This window comes from Panthera tigris, chromosome B3 (genome assembly GCF_018350195.1).
Source record: "Panthera tigris isolate Pti1 chromosome B3, P.tigris_Pti1_mat1.1, whole genome shotgun sequence".
Classification (NCBI taxonomy): domain Eukaryota; kingdom Metazoa; phylum Chordata; class Mammalia; order Carnivora; family Felidae; genus Panthera; species Panthera tigris.
Genome location: NC_056665.1, coordinates 141,309,549 through 141,326,143, shown reverse-complemented (window position 1 = coordinate 141,326,143; position 16,595 = coordinate 141,309,549). Strand labels below are relative to the sequence as shown.

Genomic DNA, 16,595 nt, shown 5'->3' with positions numbered 1-16,595 from the left:
CTGGAGCCTGTTTCCGATTCTGGGTCTCCCTCTCTCTCTGCCCCTCCCCCGCTTGTGCTCTGTTTTTCTCTCTCTCTCTCCCCAAAATAAACATTAAAAAAAATTTTTTTATATAAAGTCGCACATTAGAATCTACTAGCATTTGTGTTAAGAAGGACACCAAACAGGGGTCTATGAGAACTATTTGCTTGGGTGACACGGTTGGGTACGCGGATGTGTTCTAAGGACAAAAAAACTAGTCTGTAGTGTCTTCGAGAGACGGGTAGCTAGCAGGCCACCGGGTACAGGCAACGTGGAACAGAAAGAGCTTTTCCAAAGGATCTTATTTCCTCAGAGCTCTTCTCCTCTCTTTGGTTACATCCCAGCCCCGACGTCTTTCCGCTGACGCTATTTCTACAGGGGTGACGACTCACCACTTCACATCGTCGTTGTGGCCGGCGTAGTGCCTCTGGAGCTGTTCCTCGACGTTGTACAGCACCACCACGGAGGCGATGAAGTACACCGTCTCCCCCGTTGGAAGCAAGTACAGGTTGTTACGACAGTCGCGACCCCGGTACCCATAGCTTTGTGTACGTCAAGATAAACCCGATTTGGTTTAAGACCCGACAAGACATCAGCTTTATTCAACAGGAATGGGCAATAAAATTCCCTACGACTAATACCATCAATTGCTCTCATGTAAGTAACTTTAAACTGTGGGGCGCCTGGGTGGCTCAGTCGGTGAAGCGTCCGACTTCGGCTCAGGTCGTGATCTCACGGTCCGTGAGTTCGAGCCCCGCGTCGGGCTCTGTGCTGACAGCTCGGAGCCTGGAGCCTGCTTCGGGCTCTGTGTCTCCCTCTCTCTCTGCCCCTCTCCCACTCACACTCTCCCTCTGCCTCTGAAAAATGAATAAGCCTTAAAAATAAATAAATAAATTTTAAGATACTGGTAATTGATTTGTATACACCTTATTGAGTGAATTTTATTTTTATTGTAATCTAGGAGCTAAATCTTTTACTTAAAAAGTTTTTTTATGTTATGAAAGTACTTGTAAAAGGTGCAAACGACACTCCCACATACCTACGTAAAAGGTGAAAAATGTAGCTCCTCCTTGCCCCAACATCCCCAGCTTCTTGGGGATAATTACCTCCGTTAGGATTTTGGAATGTATACTTCCAAACCTTGAAAACTATTTTGAGAGCAAAACTTCACTTGAATTTGAATGTGAAAGAATAATCTAACAAAAGTACCATTTATTTATTTGAAGTAAATTCCACTGTTTCACATCTTTTAAAATATGAACAGAGAGTAGGCCGAAAAAAATGTGCTTCGAATAATGTTTTCCAGCCGTGATTTACCCTAAAATTTAAACCATTATGGACCTAAAGAAGTATCACTTCAATTATCTGTGCCAAAACAGATGTTCTAGTGAATGCTTAGGACATCTGAATCTGAAAATATAAAGAAGATATTTTGGGAGAGAAACTTAGGTACAGATGAGAATTCTAGAAAGTTCCCAAAGAATATGAAACCATCCTTTCAAATAGTTAATTCTTCCAACTGATCACAACAGCACCAGTTTGAACCAACTTCTTAGGGGCGCCTGGGTGGCTGACTCGGTTGAGTGTCTGTCTGACTCTTGATTTCAGCTCAGGTCACGATCTCACGGTTTGTGAGTTCTAGCCCCACTTGGGATGCCCTCTCTCCCTCTCTCTCTGCCCCTACCCCTCTCGTGTTCTCTCTCTCTCAAAGTAGTAAACCTAAAAAAAATTTTAAAAAAATTAAAAAAAAATAAAAAAACCAACTTCTCAGAATTTATATTTGGGGCTTGGCATTAAACTGGTACTCAATAGAAATTTGTTTGAGGGCGAAGAGAGGATTTTTGTTCGTCTTAAAATCTGCATGGACTGGAAGGTGGCCTCTGCAGAATTCCTTTAAAGTAAAATAAATAAAATAAGATAAATAAGGAAAACTAAAGTAAAAGTTAAAATAAAAACCCCAATGCTTCATTCACCCCTTTTCATAGGCTCGATTTCTTTGTCTTTCAGGTTTTTCTCTCTGGAAGCTCATTCACTTTTCTAAATCTCATAGTATGAAGGCTCCAGCAGCTTGATCTCAAGAACGTCAGTCATAGGGCTGACTCATTTCTGAGATTTACATTTGGGTGGGGGAGGCTGTTTCTTTTTCTTAAAGTAGCCTTCTATCTACGCCACATGTGGATTTTCTTTACGCCTGTATCTACTCCCTTCCTTCAGGACTGGGGTATTATTCCCAGTCTGATGTTACTCCTTCGATTAGTGTTGACCTTGCTGTTAGGTTCCCAGCGCTGGCCAGGCCCCCACCTGGTTTCGGGGGGGAATGCCTGTCCTTCCTTCCAGTGTATCACTCTTTGGGTTCAAAAACCTCCTGCCAGCACGGTTGAGTTCGATTTCTGACATTCTCATTTTCGTAAGTTTGTAAGTTCAGTATCTTCTGAGTTTCCATGCTGTTTCTGTGGGCCCCTGCAGACCTCACTAAGCAGGTGGCAACTACTGTTACAAATAACCAGCTTTCAATTTCATTAGAATCCTAAACTCTACGCATTTGTGATTATTTTCATTCAGCTTGCTTTTCTCTTAGTGTTTAACTACCTTTATTTTTATAAAGTTTATTTATTTATTTTGAGAGGGAGAGAGAAAGCATGAGTGAGAAGGGGGCGGGAGGGAGGAAGGGAGGGAGAGAGAGGGAGAGGGGGAGGAGGAGAGAGAGAGAGAGAGAGAGAGAGAGAGAGAGAGAGAGAGAGAATCAATCCCAAACAGACTCGTCCCTGTCAGCGTGAAACTCACAAGCTGTCAGATCGTGACCTGAGCTGAAATCAAGAGTCAGACGCTCAACTGACTGAGCCACCCAGGCAACCAGCCCAGTTTTTAACTACCTTTATTCTGTTGGAAAGATTAAAATTCAAGCCAGAAAGAAAGTGATGCGTTTTCTCACAGCTCTTTAAAAACGAACAGACAAACAAACAAACAAAACCCCAACCATCCAGCCAATCCTATGAACGTTAATATTTTCTTGTCGGGAAATAAACGCATATGTATTTGAGCAAGAACCACCATCTTTCATTCAGGAATGATAGGTCAGTGTCCCCCTAGCCAGCAGCACTCACGGAGCCTATTTGCAAAGACACCGTACTGGGTTCTAACATATGGCCCATTTTGTTAAATCAAAAAAAAAAAAAAAAAATTTAAGTGTGGATAGACTATTTGCCCTAATCGGTGAATAAAGGATACACCCATTCCAGTTTCAGTCTCTTGGTGGGCAGCTCTACTTTTGCTTCCAAATTATAAGAGTCCACTTGATCTCTGGGCAGGTACATGGTCACAGGGCGTCCGCGAAGAAACATTTTTACGTATCCTTCTTCTACAACAAGAACAAAGACATCAGTAAGACGCCTCTGTGCCCGGTGGCTCTGAAAACAAATGTCTATTTTCTTTCTCCTCTTAATGTCCCAGGAAAGGGTCTAGCTACTCTTCACGTGATTTCTAATTAACGTGTTGGGGGTGGGGTTGGGGGGGAAATAACGGAAACCTGAAGTCGCACCATTTAAAACCAAAGTTTTCACCCTGTTTACGTTGGACGTGCTGCTTCCTCAAGTACGTGAAATACGTGAGAAATTGTAAAAGAGAGGGAAGAGCTAGATTCCATTGTTTTTCCACGAGAGACTCAGTGCTTACACTTGTCTTTGCCATCGGGTGGGGGGGGGGATGCCACCTCGCAAAATCACAACCAATGCAAAAAATCCACTTAGAGTTGTCAGTGATTTCCATGTATATACAATTCCAGTAGCAAAATTCATAAGGCATCTTTCGACACTTAGATCGTTTTGTTATATCGCAATGTAAAAATATACCTTTATGTATCTTATCCGCTGGACACATTTTTCGAGTGCAAACAACACAAAATCAGCAAGAGTGCATGCTGGGGTACACACAAGAAGGAAAATGCTCAAAGATAAGCTTGAAAGAAAACGGAAGGACTAAAGACCCATTAGGGGGAGATACTGAGAAATAGAAGCTTCTAGAACAAGCATTTTTATAATAAAATAACTTCTGACGTCTCAAGAAGTCATTACGGGGGCAAAAGTAAAACCCAGTAATACATCAACCTGGGACACGTGCAGTTTTAAAAAAGAAACGAGTTGGGGGTTTCTGCTCGCTTTCAGGATATAGTAAGACCAAGGAAAATGTCCTGGGAGTTCCTGACGAATTCGGTTAGAACTCACTGCAGATCCCAGGACCAGGCCTCCACGGCATTTAAACTGGGTCGCTCCAGCCATAGCGGCACATAAACTCGAGACAAGAAACATCGGCGGAGGGGACATCGGTGAGGAAAAGTCACGAAATAACTATGGTGCCGTGAGCACCACATTTACAAGTTACTTTTGTAAATCTTGCTCCTAAGGACCCTCAAATGCCGCATGCGAGCCCCCCCACCGCACACTAAGAGGCCGTCCCAGTTTTATGTTAGTGCACACGTGCATGTCAGGCCTCACATGCGTGTGATGCATTCTTCACGCCACATATTAAGTCTGACTTTTAAGTAAGGGGCAATACACGCTCAGCCTGCGGACGGCGTGCCAGGCGCTCTGTTCCGTGGGCGCTCCATGAGGATGCCGCCACAGGGTCCGTCCTCCCCAGATCCGCCGGGACCAGCCGAGCAGAGGTCCCGGTACCCGAGGCTGTCTTGTCAGTGCCCCGCCCCGGGCATTTTATATTCTGCAGCCAAACCCGTCGAGGCCCCAAGTGGATTCCACCAAGTCCTTCCTCCACGCAATGTCCTCTGCCCGCCCTCTTACCTGCTGGATCCAAACGTCTAGCATCCTGCCTGCTCTCCCCTAAGTGGCCGCACCGGCCTTGAGTGCCCCACCTGGACCCTCCTGTCTGGCCGGAAGTGTCTCCACCGCCCTACACATCTACCCCACTCCGGGCCCCTGCTCTTCCCCTGGCCCCAAACCTCTTCTCTTCTTTAGTCCCTCCCCCTAATCTGGGCTCATCGGACGGTGTGGCCGCCACACCGGCAGGACCTAGGAGCGCCCGGCAGAGGACAGAAGGGAGAAGAAAGCAGATGCCAGCAAAGCACAGAGCTGAGGACAAGCGGTTCCCTCAACTGTCTTTGTACGCGAGGAGGCACAGAACGTGGATGGGTAACAGGCTATGATGCCATCTCCACAGCACGGCAGAGCCCTCCGTGGCTGTAATAATCAGTGTGTGTGAAACACTGAGCGCACCGTAGCCGCGTGCTGGTTAAATCCTCGGGACCGAGGCTTACTTATCGCATAATGCTAAACCACTGAACGAGGCCCCCCAAAAAGCCCTGAATTTTGCCTCGGCATTGCTTTGCCCTGGAAATTTGGGCATTCTATGCCTAAGATCGAAACACAGCCAGGGAAGGCAATGGAATTTTCCAGGCAGGTTAGGACCACAGCACGCAGCCGCCCACCGGAAGGTGCGGAGCGAGAGGCCAGCCGCAGCGGCACAGGACGCCAGGCCAAACAGCGGGACATCCAGGGCCGCCCTATAGCTCTCTTAGGGTTTCTACGAATCCTTCAGAGTTCCTGCAAAACCAGCTGGTAACCAAGCCAGATCGAATGTACAGCTACTTATCAAAACCCATCCAAGTAAAGGCGCAGGACTGCTGTTTAACTTCAGGTGCAGTGGCTTGTGTGATGGACACGTTTTCGTACGAGGAGAGTATCTGCTTGGCCGTACGGAAAAGGGTTCGGCAGCCTGGGTAGCAGCTTTGTTGAGAGAGCTGTGAGATTTCAGAAATGCCGCCTACCTTTGCAGTGTATCACCCGGCGTTTCCCTTGTGATTTCGGAGACAGGGACAGAAGCGCTAGATGAAGAGATAGCAAGAACTGCAGGAGGGACCTGGGGCAGCTAGCTCTTGGGGGGGGGGTGGCCCCCCGCCCCTGCAGAGGAGCCCGTGGGGGGCTCAGGACCCGGCTCCACAGGCATAGGACGATTATGGTTTTCAGCGCGTGATTTCATGCTTCCCGAACAGGAAACGAATCCTAAATAAAGCACATGCCGCTACCTACGGAGGGCTGACTTTTACATCAGTTCCGGTTCCGAATCAAAGGGGGGAAAACCCAAAGTTAAAATGAGACGGGTTTGTTTAACGGGTGACATACCCGTCAACGATTTTGCATTTTCGATGCGCTTTTGAAGAAGGTTAATATCCTAACAATAGCATCTACCTTATTATAAAATGGGTTAACAAAAAGAAAAAAGAAAAGGTATATGGAAAGGTACATCATGAACTATTAGTTTGCAGTTTAGGAGACTGAAGGCAGAAAGAGAGAGTAAAAAAAAAAAAAAGCTCCTTTTGGACAAAGTGACCACTTAACGCATCAGAGAGCTTTCCTATCAGAGGTGTTGCCTCGGGAGCCCCAGGGGAGAGGGAGGAACAAGAAAGGCCACACACGATCTTCAACCTAGAAGTTCGGCTTTCACACGTGTGGTGGCGTCTCACTCTTCCTCCTTGTTGACGCATCTTGAATCGGTCTTCAAGGGCGTAAGGGAAAGGGTCTAGTCTTTGCGACCAAGTTGCGGGCCGTGCCTGGGATCTGAGCCCCGACCCGTGGGCACGGGCTTCCTGGCACTCAGCCTGTCAGCCCCGCCACGCAGACTCCGCATGTGACAACTGGCCCCCCGGAACCGCTCCGCGTGCGTCCCCCAAGTCCTGAGGGGACCGAGGGGCATGCGCACAAAAGTTGAACGGGACTTACCTGCGCTGAAGACGGGCTCCTTGGGTTTGCTGCGGAGACAAAACAGAAACAGGGTTTACAGGGAGGCTGGTGTGGCAGGTGCTTAACCTCATTCATGAAAGACCCCCCAGCTCACCGGTGGCAGCACAGGCCGGTCGCACTGATGCTGTGCCGGTGATTCTCGCTAACGAGAGAAACAAAACCACGCAACTGCAGAGCGGGACAAATGTACGTGAGAACGTCTAAAACCAGGTGCAAGAGATTGTGACCCCAGCTTTGCCGCCACAACTGAGCTGTTTATGAGAGCAGGTTAAGTGTCTGAGGCAGGAAAACGTGCTTGGTCGGGATGCGAACGGCCACGTCTACACACGCAAAGGTTTGCTCTTCTCACGGATGATTGAAAGCACTTATTTAAAACCAGAAAGTTCCTGACGTAGGACTTGCCGACACACCCAGCTCCTGGCAGGGTGGCTACTGTGAGAAGGAAAAGAGGGAAAACATAAGGAATATCGGGGCCGCGGCCATCTCATCAGTGTTGTGGGGGCCCCACCGCGGATTTCTGCCGGGCTGGGACCACCCCACGACTGCACCCGGGAAACCAAATCCCCAGAGCATTCAAGGTCACGCCGCCGACGGACTAGGGACATCCCCAGGGGCAGGCTTCCCCGGGATGAGCTGGCATGAGCAGCCCCCAGGGCAGCAGAGCATGCGACCACTTCCCAGGACAAGCACCTGCCGGAAGAGGTCACCACCTGCCTGCCAGACAAGGGAAGGGACCCTCAGGCAGCCAGACAAGGGAAGGGACCCTCAGGCAGGGCAGGAAGTGTCTCCCGTTCAAACCCAGGTCTGCGAGACTCCGGTGTCTACACCATCTGCCCCGTCCACCCTGCTTCCTGGATTGCCTCCTGCTTTAAGACATGGAACAAGACCGACCAAGTAAACGAAACCCGCCCCCGAGAGAGCCACAGAGGCACACAGGTTGGTGTGTGCGCGTATTTTTCAAAAAGTACCTGAGCAGATTTAGTCCCGATGTTACAATTCTCCTCCAGTTTTTTCTTCAAATACATTCAGAAACACCACCAGTAAGAATCAGCCTTAACCCCAGCATATAATAAATAACATTATCAATATGTTGGACTTCCAGATAATTTGATGCCGTACCAGGGGATAAACTCCTGACCGATGCTTTGGAAGTGCTCGGCAGTCTGTTCAAGCTTTACGTAGTTGGGGCTGTTGTGGGCTTAGTTTTTGGGACTCTCGCCTTTGGTCATTGAAAACTACTCTGAGAGGGGTGCCTGGGGGGCTCAGTCGGTTAAGCATCGGACTCTTGATTTCAGCTCAGGTCACGATCTCACAGTTCGTGAGTTTGAGCCCTATGTCGGGCTCTGCACGGACAGTGTGGAGCCTGCCTGGGATTCTCTCTCTCCCTCTCTGCCCCTCCCATGCATATTCTCTCTCTCTCTCTCTCTCTCTCTCTCTCTCTCTCTCTCAATAAACTTAAAAGAAAAAATTTTTAAATAAAAGATATTAAAAAAAACCTACTCTGAAAGCATGACACAAAACTCGAAATGCCACACTGGCCTCGAGGCCCTAGTGCCATCTCTCCTGACAACTTTATTTCTTTGTCTGCATCTCCCTCTGCTGTCCCCTGGTCCACGAGTCTAGCTGCCCCATCGCTGGTGTCCCTCCCACGTGCCCGGAGCTCCTGTGACAGGTGACTGGCCTGGCTTCCCCTCCTCCTGGACACCGTCCCACGGCCCCCGTGTTGTCTGTGCTCCAAGCCTCTTCCCAGGGAGGCCTCTGACGCTCTGCAACGTCCTGGGGTCCTCCCGACACACCCTGTGCCCCAGCCAGTGATAGTTCTCTGCACGGCTCCCAGCAGCCCTCTCATGCTGTTCCTCACCCAGCGGCGGGTAAACGCAGTCAGGGCGGGGGTCTCTGCTCTGCTTGCTGCTGTGACGGCAAGGCCAGGGGCAGGGGATGGGTGGTGTAGGGTTCCCCGGGCTCTCCCAGTGGGTCCTCAGACTTGACCATGGGCTGTGTCTCCGGGGCTCTCTGTCAGCTCTCCTGTCCCTCCTTCGGGGGTGACCGTTCTTGCAGGCACCTGGTCCACAGTGTAGATGATTTCTCTTGGTTCCCCTGCTCTGCCCTCATACGACAGCAGCTGATGTGCCTGTGTTTCAGAGGGGATGTCTTCCTTCCTGCACTCCGGACCTGCTCCTGATCTGTCACGAGCTCACTGAAGGCCTGCAGAAAGGTGTGCATGCGTGCGTACGTGTGTGTGTGCACGCACATGTGTGTGTGTGAAGCGCCCCCTGTGCATGGGGCTTGGAAAAATTCCAAACGACCACGACAGTCCACACCCGGCTGAATTATTCCGTGAGCTTTCGGCTGCTTTCTTCTGACGTGATCCCCGACGGCCCCTCTCCTCTGCAGCTCAGCCCAGGATAAAAGCAGCCGTGGACCCGTCTCTCCTAAGACAGGCTCGTCGCCGTGTGGATTTTAGTTCATCACATTACTTTGTGACCTCAGCTCCACGGTGGGTTTAAAATAGCCATGCTTCTGTCGATCACCGGCTTGTTCTCGCTGTCAGAGCGGGAGTGACAGTCCTGTGATCATCTAAGTGGAAACATAGGTCTTAACTCCGACTTTCACATATGATGAGAGTCACAGGCGGGGTGAGGACACGGGAGGAAGGGCCGAAGCAGAAGACGGCAGCACAAGCCTACCGGCTACAGGAACATAATGACGGGGAAGCCAGGTAGGGAATCAGAAGACACGAGAGCCATCTTTCCGTCATGACTTTAATCACAGAAGTGGAAAGACACAAAAGCCCCAGACGCAGGAACAAGCAATCCAGAACCTTCCCTGGAGATTGAGAACAATTATGAACTATGTTCCTCTTAGAAAGAACAATCCGTAGGGCAGTTCGAATTCCAGACACAGGGAGGCCTGTGGACTCCTGAGGCCGGGCTTGTGACATTACAGGAAGAATCAAAGATCTATCTATTAGGGGCGCGTGGGTGGCTCCGTCGGTTAAGCGTCTGCCTTCAGCTCAGGTCGTGATCTCACGGTTCGTGGGTTCAAGCCCCACGTCGGGCTCTGTGCTGACAGCTCGGAGCCTGGAGCCTGCTTCGGATTCTGTGTCTCCCCCTCTCTCTGCCCCTCCCCTGCTCATGCTCTGTCTCTCTCTGTCTCAAAAATAAATAAAAACTGGGGCGCCTGGGTGGCTCAGTCGGTTGGGCGTCTGACTTCGGCTCAGGTCATGATCTCGCGGTCCGTGAGTTCGAGCCCCGCGTCGGGCTCTGTGCTGACAGCTCGGAGCCTGGAGCCTGTTTCGGATTCTGTGTCTCCCTCTCTCTCTGACCTTCCCTCATTCATGCTCTGTCTCTCTCTGTCTCAAAAATGAATAAACGTTAAAAAAAAAATGAAAAAAAAAATAAATAAAAACTTAAAAAAGATCTATCTATTAAAACACTAGAAAAGGCAGTGTGGGTGTAAACAACTGAGGGTCATGGAGAAAGGCACTGTTGTCACCTTGTGCTCTGAACTGCGCATCACGTTTTGGGCATATTGTATTTAGAAAGGATGCGATTGCTGTGTTCCATTCTTTGAGAAAGCTACGTTTTTTTTTTCACTTTTATAGAAGGCTACATTTTTCTTATATTCTTTTTTAAATGTTTACTTATTTTTTAGAGAGAGAGAGAGAGAGAGGCAGAGGGAAAGGGAGAGAGAGAATCTCAAGCAGGTTCTGCACTGTCAGTACAGAGCCCGATGTGGGGCTTGAACTCATAAACCACGAGATCACGACCTGAGCCAAAATCAAGAGTCGGACACTCGGCCGACTGAGCCACCCAGGTGCCCCAGAAAGCTACATTTTTAAAGCAAAAAAAATACTGTCTTTACTCTTGAATCCATTATTCCTGCCTCTGCACCACCACCTTTCTTCAACAGCAACAGAGTGCCAGGGAAACGGGAGCTCCACTCGTGGGTGCAAACCTTTTAAGCACAAACCTCTGGAGCAGTAGTAACAGAGGGGCAAACCCGTAGAAGGTGTTACGACAGCCGTGATGCAGGATTAAAGATGCTGCGGCCTCCGGTCAAAATCTCTCAACCGGAGCCGCATGCTGAACACCTGCCCTTTCCAGAACTCACTGCCAGTAGATTGAAAGGGGACCCTGGGAACCCGACACTGCTGAAAACGGGCCCGGGCTGCAAGTTCACTTGGTATGGGAGGAGACCGCCGCCCCAGGGCCGCGTAGTTGGTCTCTGATCACCTGTTCCTTAGTGTGAGCTAAGTGGAAAAACGTGAGTGGGTGACGTTAACCCACTCCCTGCACAGCCAGGGTGTGGTTCCGTGGGGGGAGGCGTGAGGCTTCACGCATCCCTGTCCCCGTGGGGAGCTGACACAGATGCCCCCCTCCTCCCCCCCGAAGCCCACGAGAGACATCAGCCCAGCGGAGAGGAAGGGTTTCCCCTCTGGTGAGCAGACCGTCATCTCTTGGCTAATCTGCCCTTGGCAGTGGCCAATACCTCCCGAGTGAACAGTGTCACGGTCGGGTATGGTTTTTACTGCTCTGTTTTGGCAGGATGACTTGCGGAAAGACTCTGGCTGTGTGTTTCCTTGAGCTGGTTGGCTCGGGAGACCATCTCAAGGATTCTCATAGGAAGCGGTACCTGGGGACTCACAGAGGATGCGAGGCAGCCGGGAGCCTGTGCCAGACCGGCGGCTGGATCTGGGGGCAGCAAGAGAAAATCAAACAGTTGAGCTGAGGAAAAGCCCCCACCCTGAGCCGTGAGCTCACAACCATGCAGCGGCTACGACCACCTGAGTCTGCATCGCATGTTGTTAACTCCCCGATAATGTTCACCGGGGACTCTGGGCACAGGGTGGTCTCCTAGTGGCCGTTTTTCTTTTCATCTGCTAACACTCACCTTGCCACACGGCAGGCTGGGTGTGTATGAGGAGGGGAGTCGGGCAGGGGCTCAGACTCCGATTTCACGGCACTCCCTGCGCTGTGCCCGCCTCTGTAGCGGGATCTGCACTCGGAACTTCCGCAGCTCCCCACCTGTTAGCTAATTTACCCCACGTGCCTGAAAGGGGGCTCAGGAGCCCAGGTCCTGCACGCTGCGGATCTCACACATGGGGGACGCGTGTAACAGGGACCCCTGGGTGACCAGGATTAGAGCACAGCCAACAGGGGTCAACGCTGTTCGAGCAGAGATACTTGCCTTTGAAAATGATTTACGAGGCTCGATCAGAAAGGACACCATTCCAAAATGAAACATGTTATCTCCCTGACATTTGTTCACCTATAAAAACTGTAGCTCCTGACATACGTACCTGGACTCCTTTTGAAACGATCTCACTTGATGAAGTAATATTCCCGCTGGCAATCAAAATACTTTACTATGTAAGTAATGATTCTCTACATAAATGCCCTTAAGCAGCCTTCTACTAGAAATGGGGTCATGTAGGAAACATCTCAAAGAGTTTGGAAGTCACCGGAGACCCTACTTGGGGACAAAGACCGCTTCATAGACATTTCCAGCCAACACCTCCAGCTCAGTGTGGCAGAACCTGCCCAGATTTTGAAGTCAGCTGGGTCTGCGTTCGGATTGGCTAAGTCGCTCTACCTCCACGTCTTAGTTTCTTTCACCTACAAAATGGGACTAAAGCCACCGTAAGGTCCAGGGCGTTGGCAAGATCTAACTGCGCCTGTAACAGAGTGCCCAATACGCGGTTTTTACTTAGATCACTTCCCTCTTGCTCCCAACATTGCTGACGAGAACCTACATGTAATCTCCAGGCCCCCTGCCCACCAGCCTCAAAACTAAAATATAAAGAATATAAGCACTTATTATTTTAACATGTGTTAAAAGATAAATGACCCCATGGCTCGGGGAGTGAACAACCCTTTCAGTAAAGCGAAGATGCTTAACTTAAGACACCTAATTTCCAGGGCAAAATGTTTTAGAATCTGAAGGGTGGTGTTAAAGTCATCTACCAATAGGTGGTGCTGTTTACATAGTTCTTAAATGACTATGTTTTTTTTTTTGGTTTGTTTTGTTTTGTTTTGTTTTAAATTAAATATATATTCTTTCATTCACTCCACAAACATTTACTGAGCAGCTACTGTGTGCCAGGCCCTGTGCAAAGAGTTAGGGATACAAAGAATAATAAACAACAGCTTCTGCCTTCCCGAAGCTTAAGGGAGGACAAGGGGTATGTATGGGCATGGGGCGAGTGGGGAGGGAGTTACAGGTATAGATAAAGATAACCAGCAGGTGCAAAGCAATCTGAAAGGCAACTGACTCAGACCCAAGGGCCAGGCCAAGCTTCCCAGAGAAAGGGGTGTCCTGAGCTGGGTCCTGAAGGATCAGCTAGAGTTCCTCCAAATATATCCAACCATCCACCGCCACCAAATCTCCAGACACATACACATGTCACTCAAGAGGAGGAAAACCCCTCCACTTAATAAGTGCTAGAAGGTGTAATTCATTAAGCTCTGCATTTGCTTGTGTGGGGTGTTCTTTCTTTCCTTTTTTTTTTTTTTCTTTTTGTATCTGTGTTTTATTTTATAATACAATAAAGCTTTTTCTCCATATACTATCTTCTTACTGAGATTTGCATTTCTTTAATTAAGAGTGGATCTGATTATCTTTTCTTTAGTCAGTTGGCTATTTGTACTTCCTTCTCAGCAAACTGCCTGTTCAAATCCTCTGCCCGTTTTTCTAGTGAGCTGATTGTCTTTTTTCTGTTTGTGTTGAGTCCTTTGGAAACTAAGGAAACTGGCCCTTTTCAGTTGAATGTGTTGTTGACGTTTGTGGAGGGAGTGGGTCTGGTGTGTGTGCCGGGCCTTTCCACGTCCCACTCTGCCTTACACTGTGTTCTGTGCACCGTACGTGCTCAATAACTTAGGCAGTGCTGTGGGACGGAAGGGGTAAGGTGATACAAAATTGTTCAGGGTTTCTGATTCCTTCCTCCCTTTTCAGGTCAGGGTGAGGGTGGGAACAGGAGTTGGGGAATTCCGGAATGTCCGAAAGAAGAGGGGCACTGCCAGGACGAGCAGGCACACCGACATTAGCTCCAACACTTGGGGTAGAAGGTAATCATCACGGCCACCGTGGATGGAGTGCCAACAGCAGGCAAGCTCTGTGCTAAGGGTTCTTGCAAACATCTGGGCATTGTTCTAGATGTCGGGCTGGCCTGCCTAGATCAGAAAAACCTTGTTGGCACCTGATGTCCAACTGACGTATATTTGCCTAGCTAAATAATGATCCGCCTCTGAAGTTACACTGTCAGAGCATGTCTTCTGCCACAAAAACGTGGCTACGAAGCAAATGAAAAAGAAGGTTACAAATGTATTTAAATGATACACCAGACACACAGTACCCTAGAAATAAAGTCTAGATGGAAAAGGAATAAAACGTTAGCTCTGAGGTCTCTAAGTAGTGAGATTTTTCACTTCTTTTTTGGACATCTGGATTTCCTAAGACACATGCTACTTGTGTAATAAGTAAATTATCTCAAAGGAAAAAAATCTTGCTGGGGACAAGCGAGAGCTGGTATTAGACATGAATATGAGGGCACAGGAGAGGCTGGGGAGCCAGCACATGGGGGGCCAGAAACCCAGGCTGAGGGTTAAGCTCCAGATTGCACTATCAGTGATGGTGAGATAAAAGAACAAATTTGAGCCTTGAGGGCCTCAAGGTGTCACTGAAAAGACTCTTTCGTGGAATGTTACAGCTTTAGGACGGACGGAGCTCGGAGTCTCCAGCTCAGGGTTCTGGACCCTGTAAAATGGCTGGCACAGATGCTGAGGTTGTTCAATACAAAAGAGCATCTAAGGGGGGGCGCCTGGGTGGCTCAGTCGGTTGGGCGGCCGACTTTGGCTCAGGTCACGATCTCGCGGTCCGTGAGTTCGAGCCCCGCGTCGGGCTCTGTGCTGACAGCTCAGAGCCTGGAGCCTGTTTCAGATTCTGGGTCTCCCTCTCTCTGACCCTCCCCCGTTCATGCTCTGTCTCTCTCTGTCTCAAAAATAAATAAACGTTAAAAAAAAAAAAAGAGCATCTAAGGGGATACTTTCACATCTTTGTTATTTTGAAGCGTTCCCCTCCCACCCCCCCACATTTGTTGACTCTGAAATGCAGGGTTTAAATGTGTGTTCTGATGAGGTTTCCAGCAGATGGCTGAAACATTTCCCATTCTAACAAAATCAGTCCATTACAACAACTTTTTGCTGGAAACAAAGTCTTACTTACAAAGCTGATATATGTCAGTCCAGTCAGAATTACAAAGGGGGGCAGTTTTCTAACTGAAACACTTAATCAGTCTGGCAACATCCAACATAAATTGCATTCTAAGTAGTAGCTGTTTCTCTGATACAAAATACTTTTTTTTTAATAAAAAAAATTCCCTATTGCCTTAGTACACTGGTTACATTAGATAGCACAGGTCATTCATCAGAATGTTACTGTTGATTTCCTATTTAAATTTAGTAAGTGCTTCACTATGACACAAAATCACTATATAATTGTTAATATTTATCATTAACAATACATGAAATAAATATCCCATGGCCATATGTTGCTTTTGTTCTTATAGAAGTTTGCCAGCACACAGATTAAGTGCTGTTAAAAATTTGTGGTTTCAGGGGCACCTGGGTGGCTCGGTCAGTTTAACGTCCAACTTGGTTCAGTTTATGATCTCGTGGTACGTGAGTCTGAGCCCCACATCAGGCTTTGTGCTGACAGCTCGGAGCCCTGGAGCCTGCTTCAGATCCTGTGTCTCCCTTTCTCTCTGCCCCTCCCCTGCTTGTGCTCTCTCTCTCTCTCTCTCTCTCTCAAAAATAAATAAACATTAAAAACATTTTGTGTTTTGATACAAGCAAAGTATTCTAAAACATCAAACATTCTGGGGTGTCTGGGTGGCTTAGTCGGTTGAACGTCTGCCTTCAGCTCAGGTCACGATCTCCCGGTTCATGGGTTCCAGCCTCGTGTCGGTCTCTGTGCCGACAGCTCAGAGCCTGGAGCCTGCTTCGGATTCTGCGTCTCCCTCTCTCTCTGCCCCTCCCCCGCTCACACTCTCTCAAAAATGAATAAACGTGTAAAAAAATTTAAAAAATAATAAAATGTTAAACATTCGAAGATAAAAGTCCCCAATGTCACAAGAATGACTGTCAAATCCAGCGACCATTTCCAAAGAAGATGAGAAGCCGGCACGAGAGGACTGCAACTCACAAAAGAACACAGTTTCTATTTTCATAGATATTTTTAAATACATTAGTCTATTTTGGAGAAGGTGAAAGCCGAAGATCTCAAAACCACTATCGTTTCATGTTCAACATTAAGGTTTGTGCGATATGCACGGAGGAGCTTACGGTTGCTGTAATTGTTACTGAGAAATCTGTATGCCGAGGTGGAACTGTTTTCCTTGAGCAAGAGGAGGCTTTTTCTAATTTCCGTGCAAGTGCCACATGCTCTGAACACAGCGCTGCATATGGCGTGCGGTAATGGGAGATCTGGAGCCAGTCTGTTTCACACAAGTTACGGCACCGTCGTGCGTGCGGGACGTCCTCCTTCCACAAACAGGACCCAACCGAAGCCGCCCCCCTGCTCCGCCCCTCCCTCGCCAGCATCCTGGCGAGCCCGCCTGGCTCATCCTGATGCCACGTGGACAACTGCGAAGCCGGGTGATACTTAGCGCTCCCCCCTGAGCGCTTCCAGATCTTGCCAGAACCCGGGTTGTGCTCGCAGGACCGCATCGCTCGCGTGAACACCATGCAACGCGTGTCACACCAGAGAAAAGATGAATCGCTTTCTCTTACGAGCCCTTATCTTACGAGCCAGGGAATAAAAGCTCAG

General features: G+C 48.7%; 1 protein-coding gene across 3 annotated transcripts in view; it reads right to left on the bottom strand.

The window, feature by feature from the left end:
* EML1 (EMAP like 1) overlaps positions 1–16,595 on the bottom strand; it is a 183,966-nt gene that overhangs the window by 30,895 nt on the left and 136,476 nt on the right. For 2 of the 3 annotated variants that reach the window (XM_042990514.1, XM_042990512.1), the window contains exons 5-7: positions 6,750–6,778; positions 3,250–3,379; positions 414–563 (exon numbers count right to left, since the gene is read on the bottom strand). In XM_042990514.1, coding sequence (XP_042846448.1) covers positions 414–563; positions 3,250–3,379; positions 6,750–6,778 — 309 coding nt within the window. The remainder of the gene's footprint in view (positions 1–413; positions 564–3,249; positions 3,380–6,749; positions 6,779–16,595) is intronic. The other variant, XM_042990513.1, reaches the window with a different exon arrangement.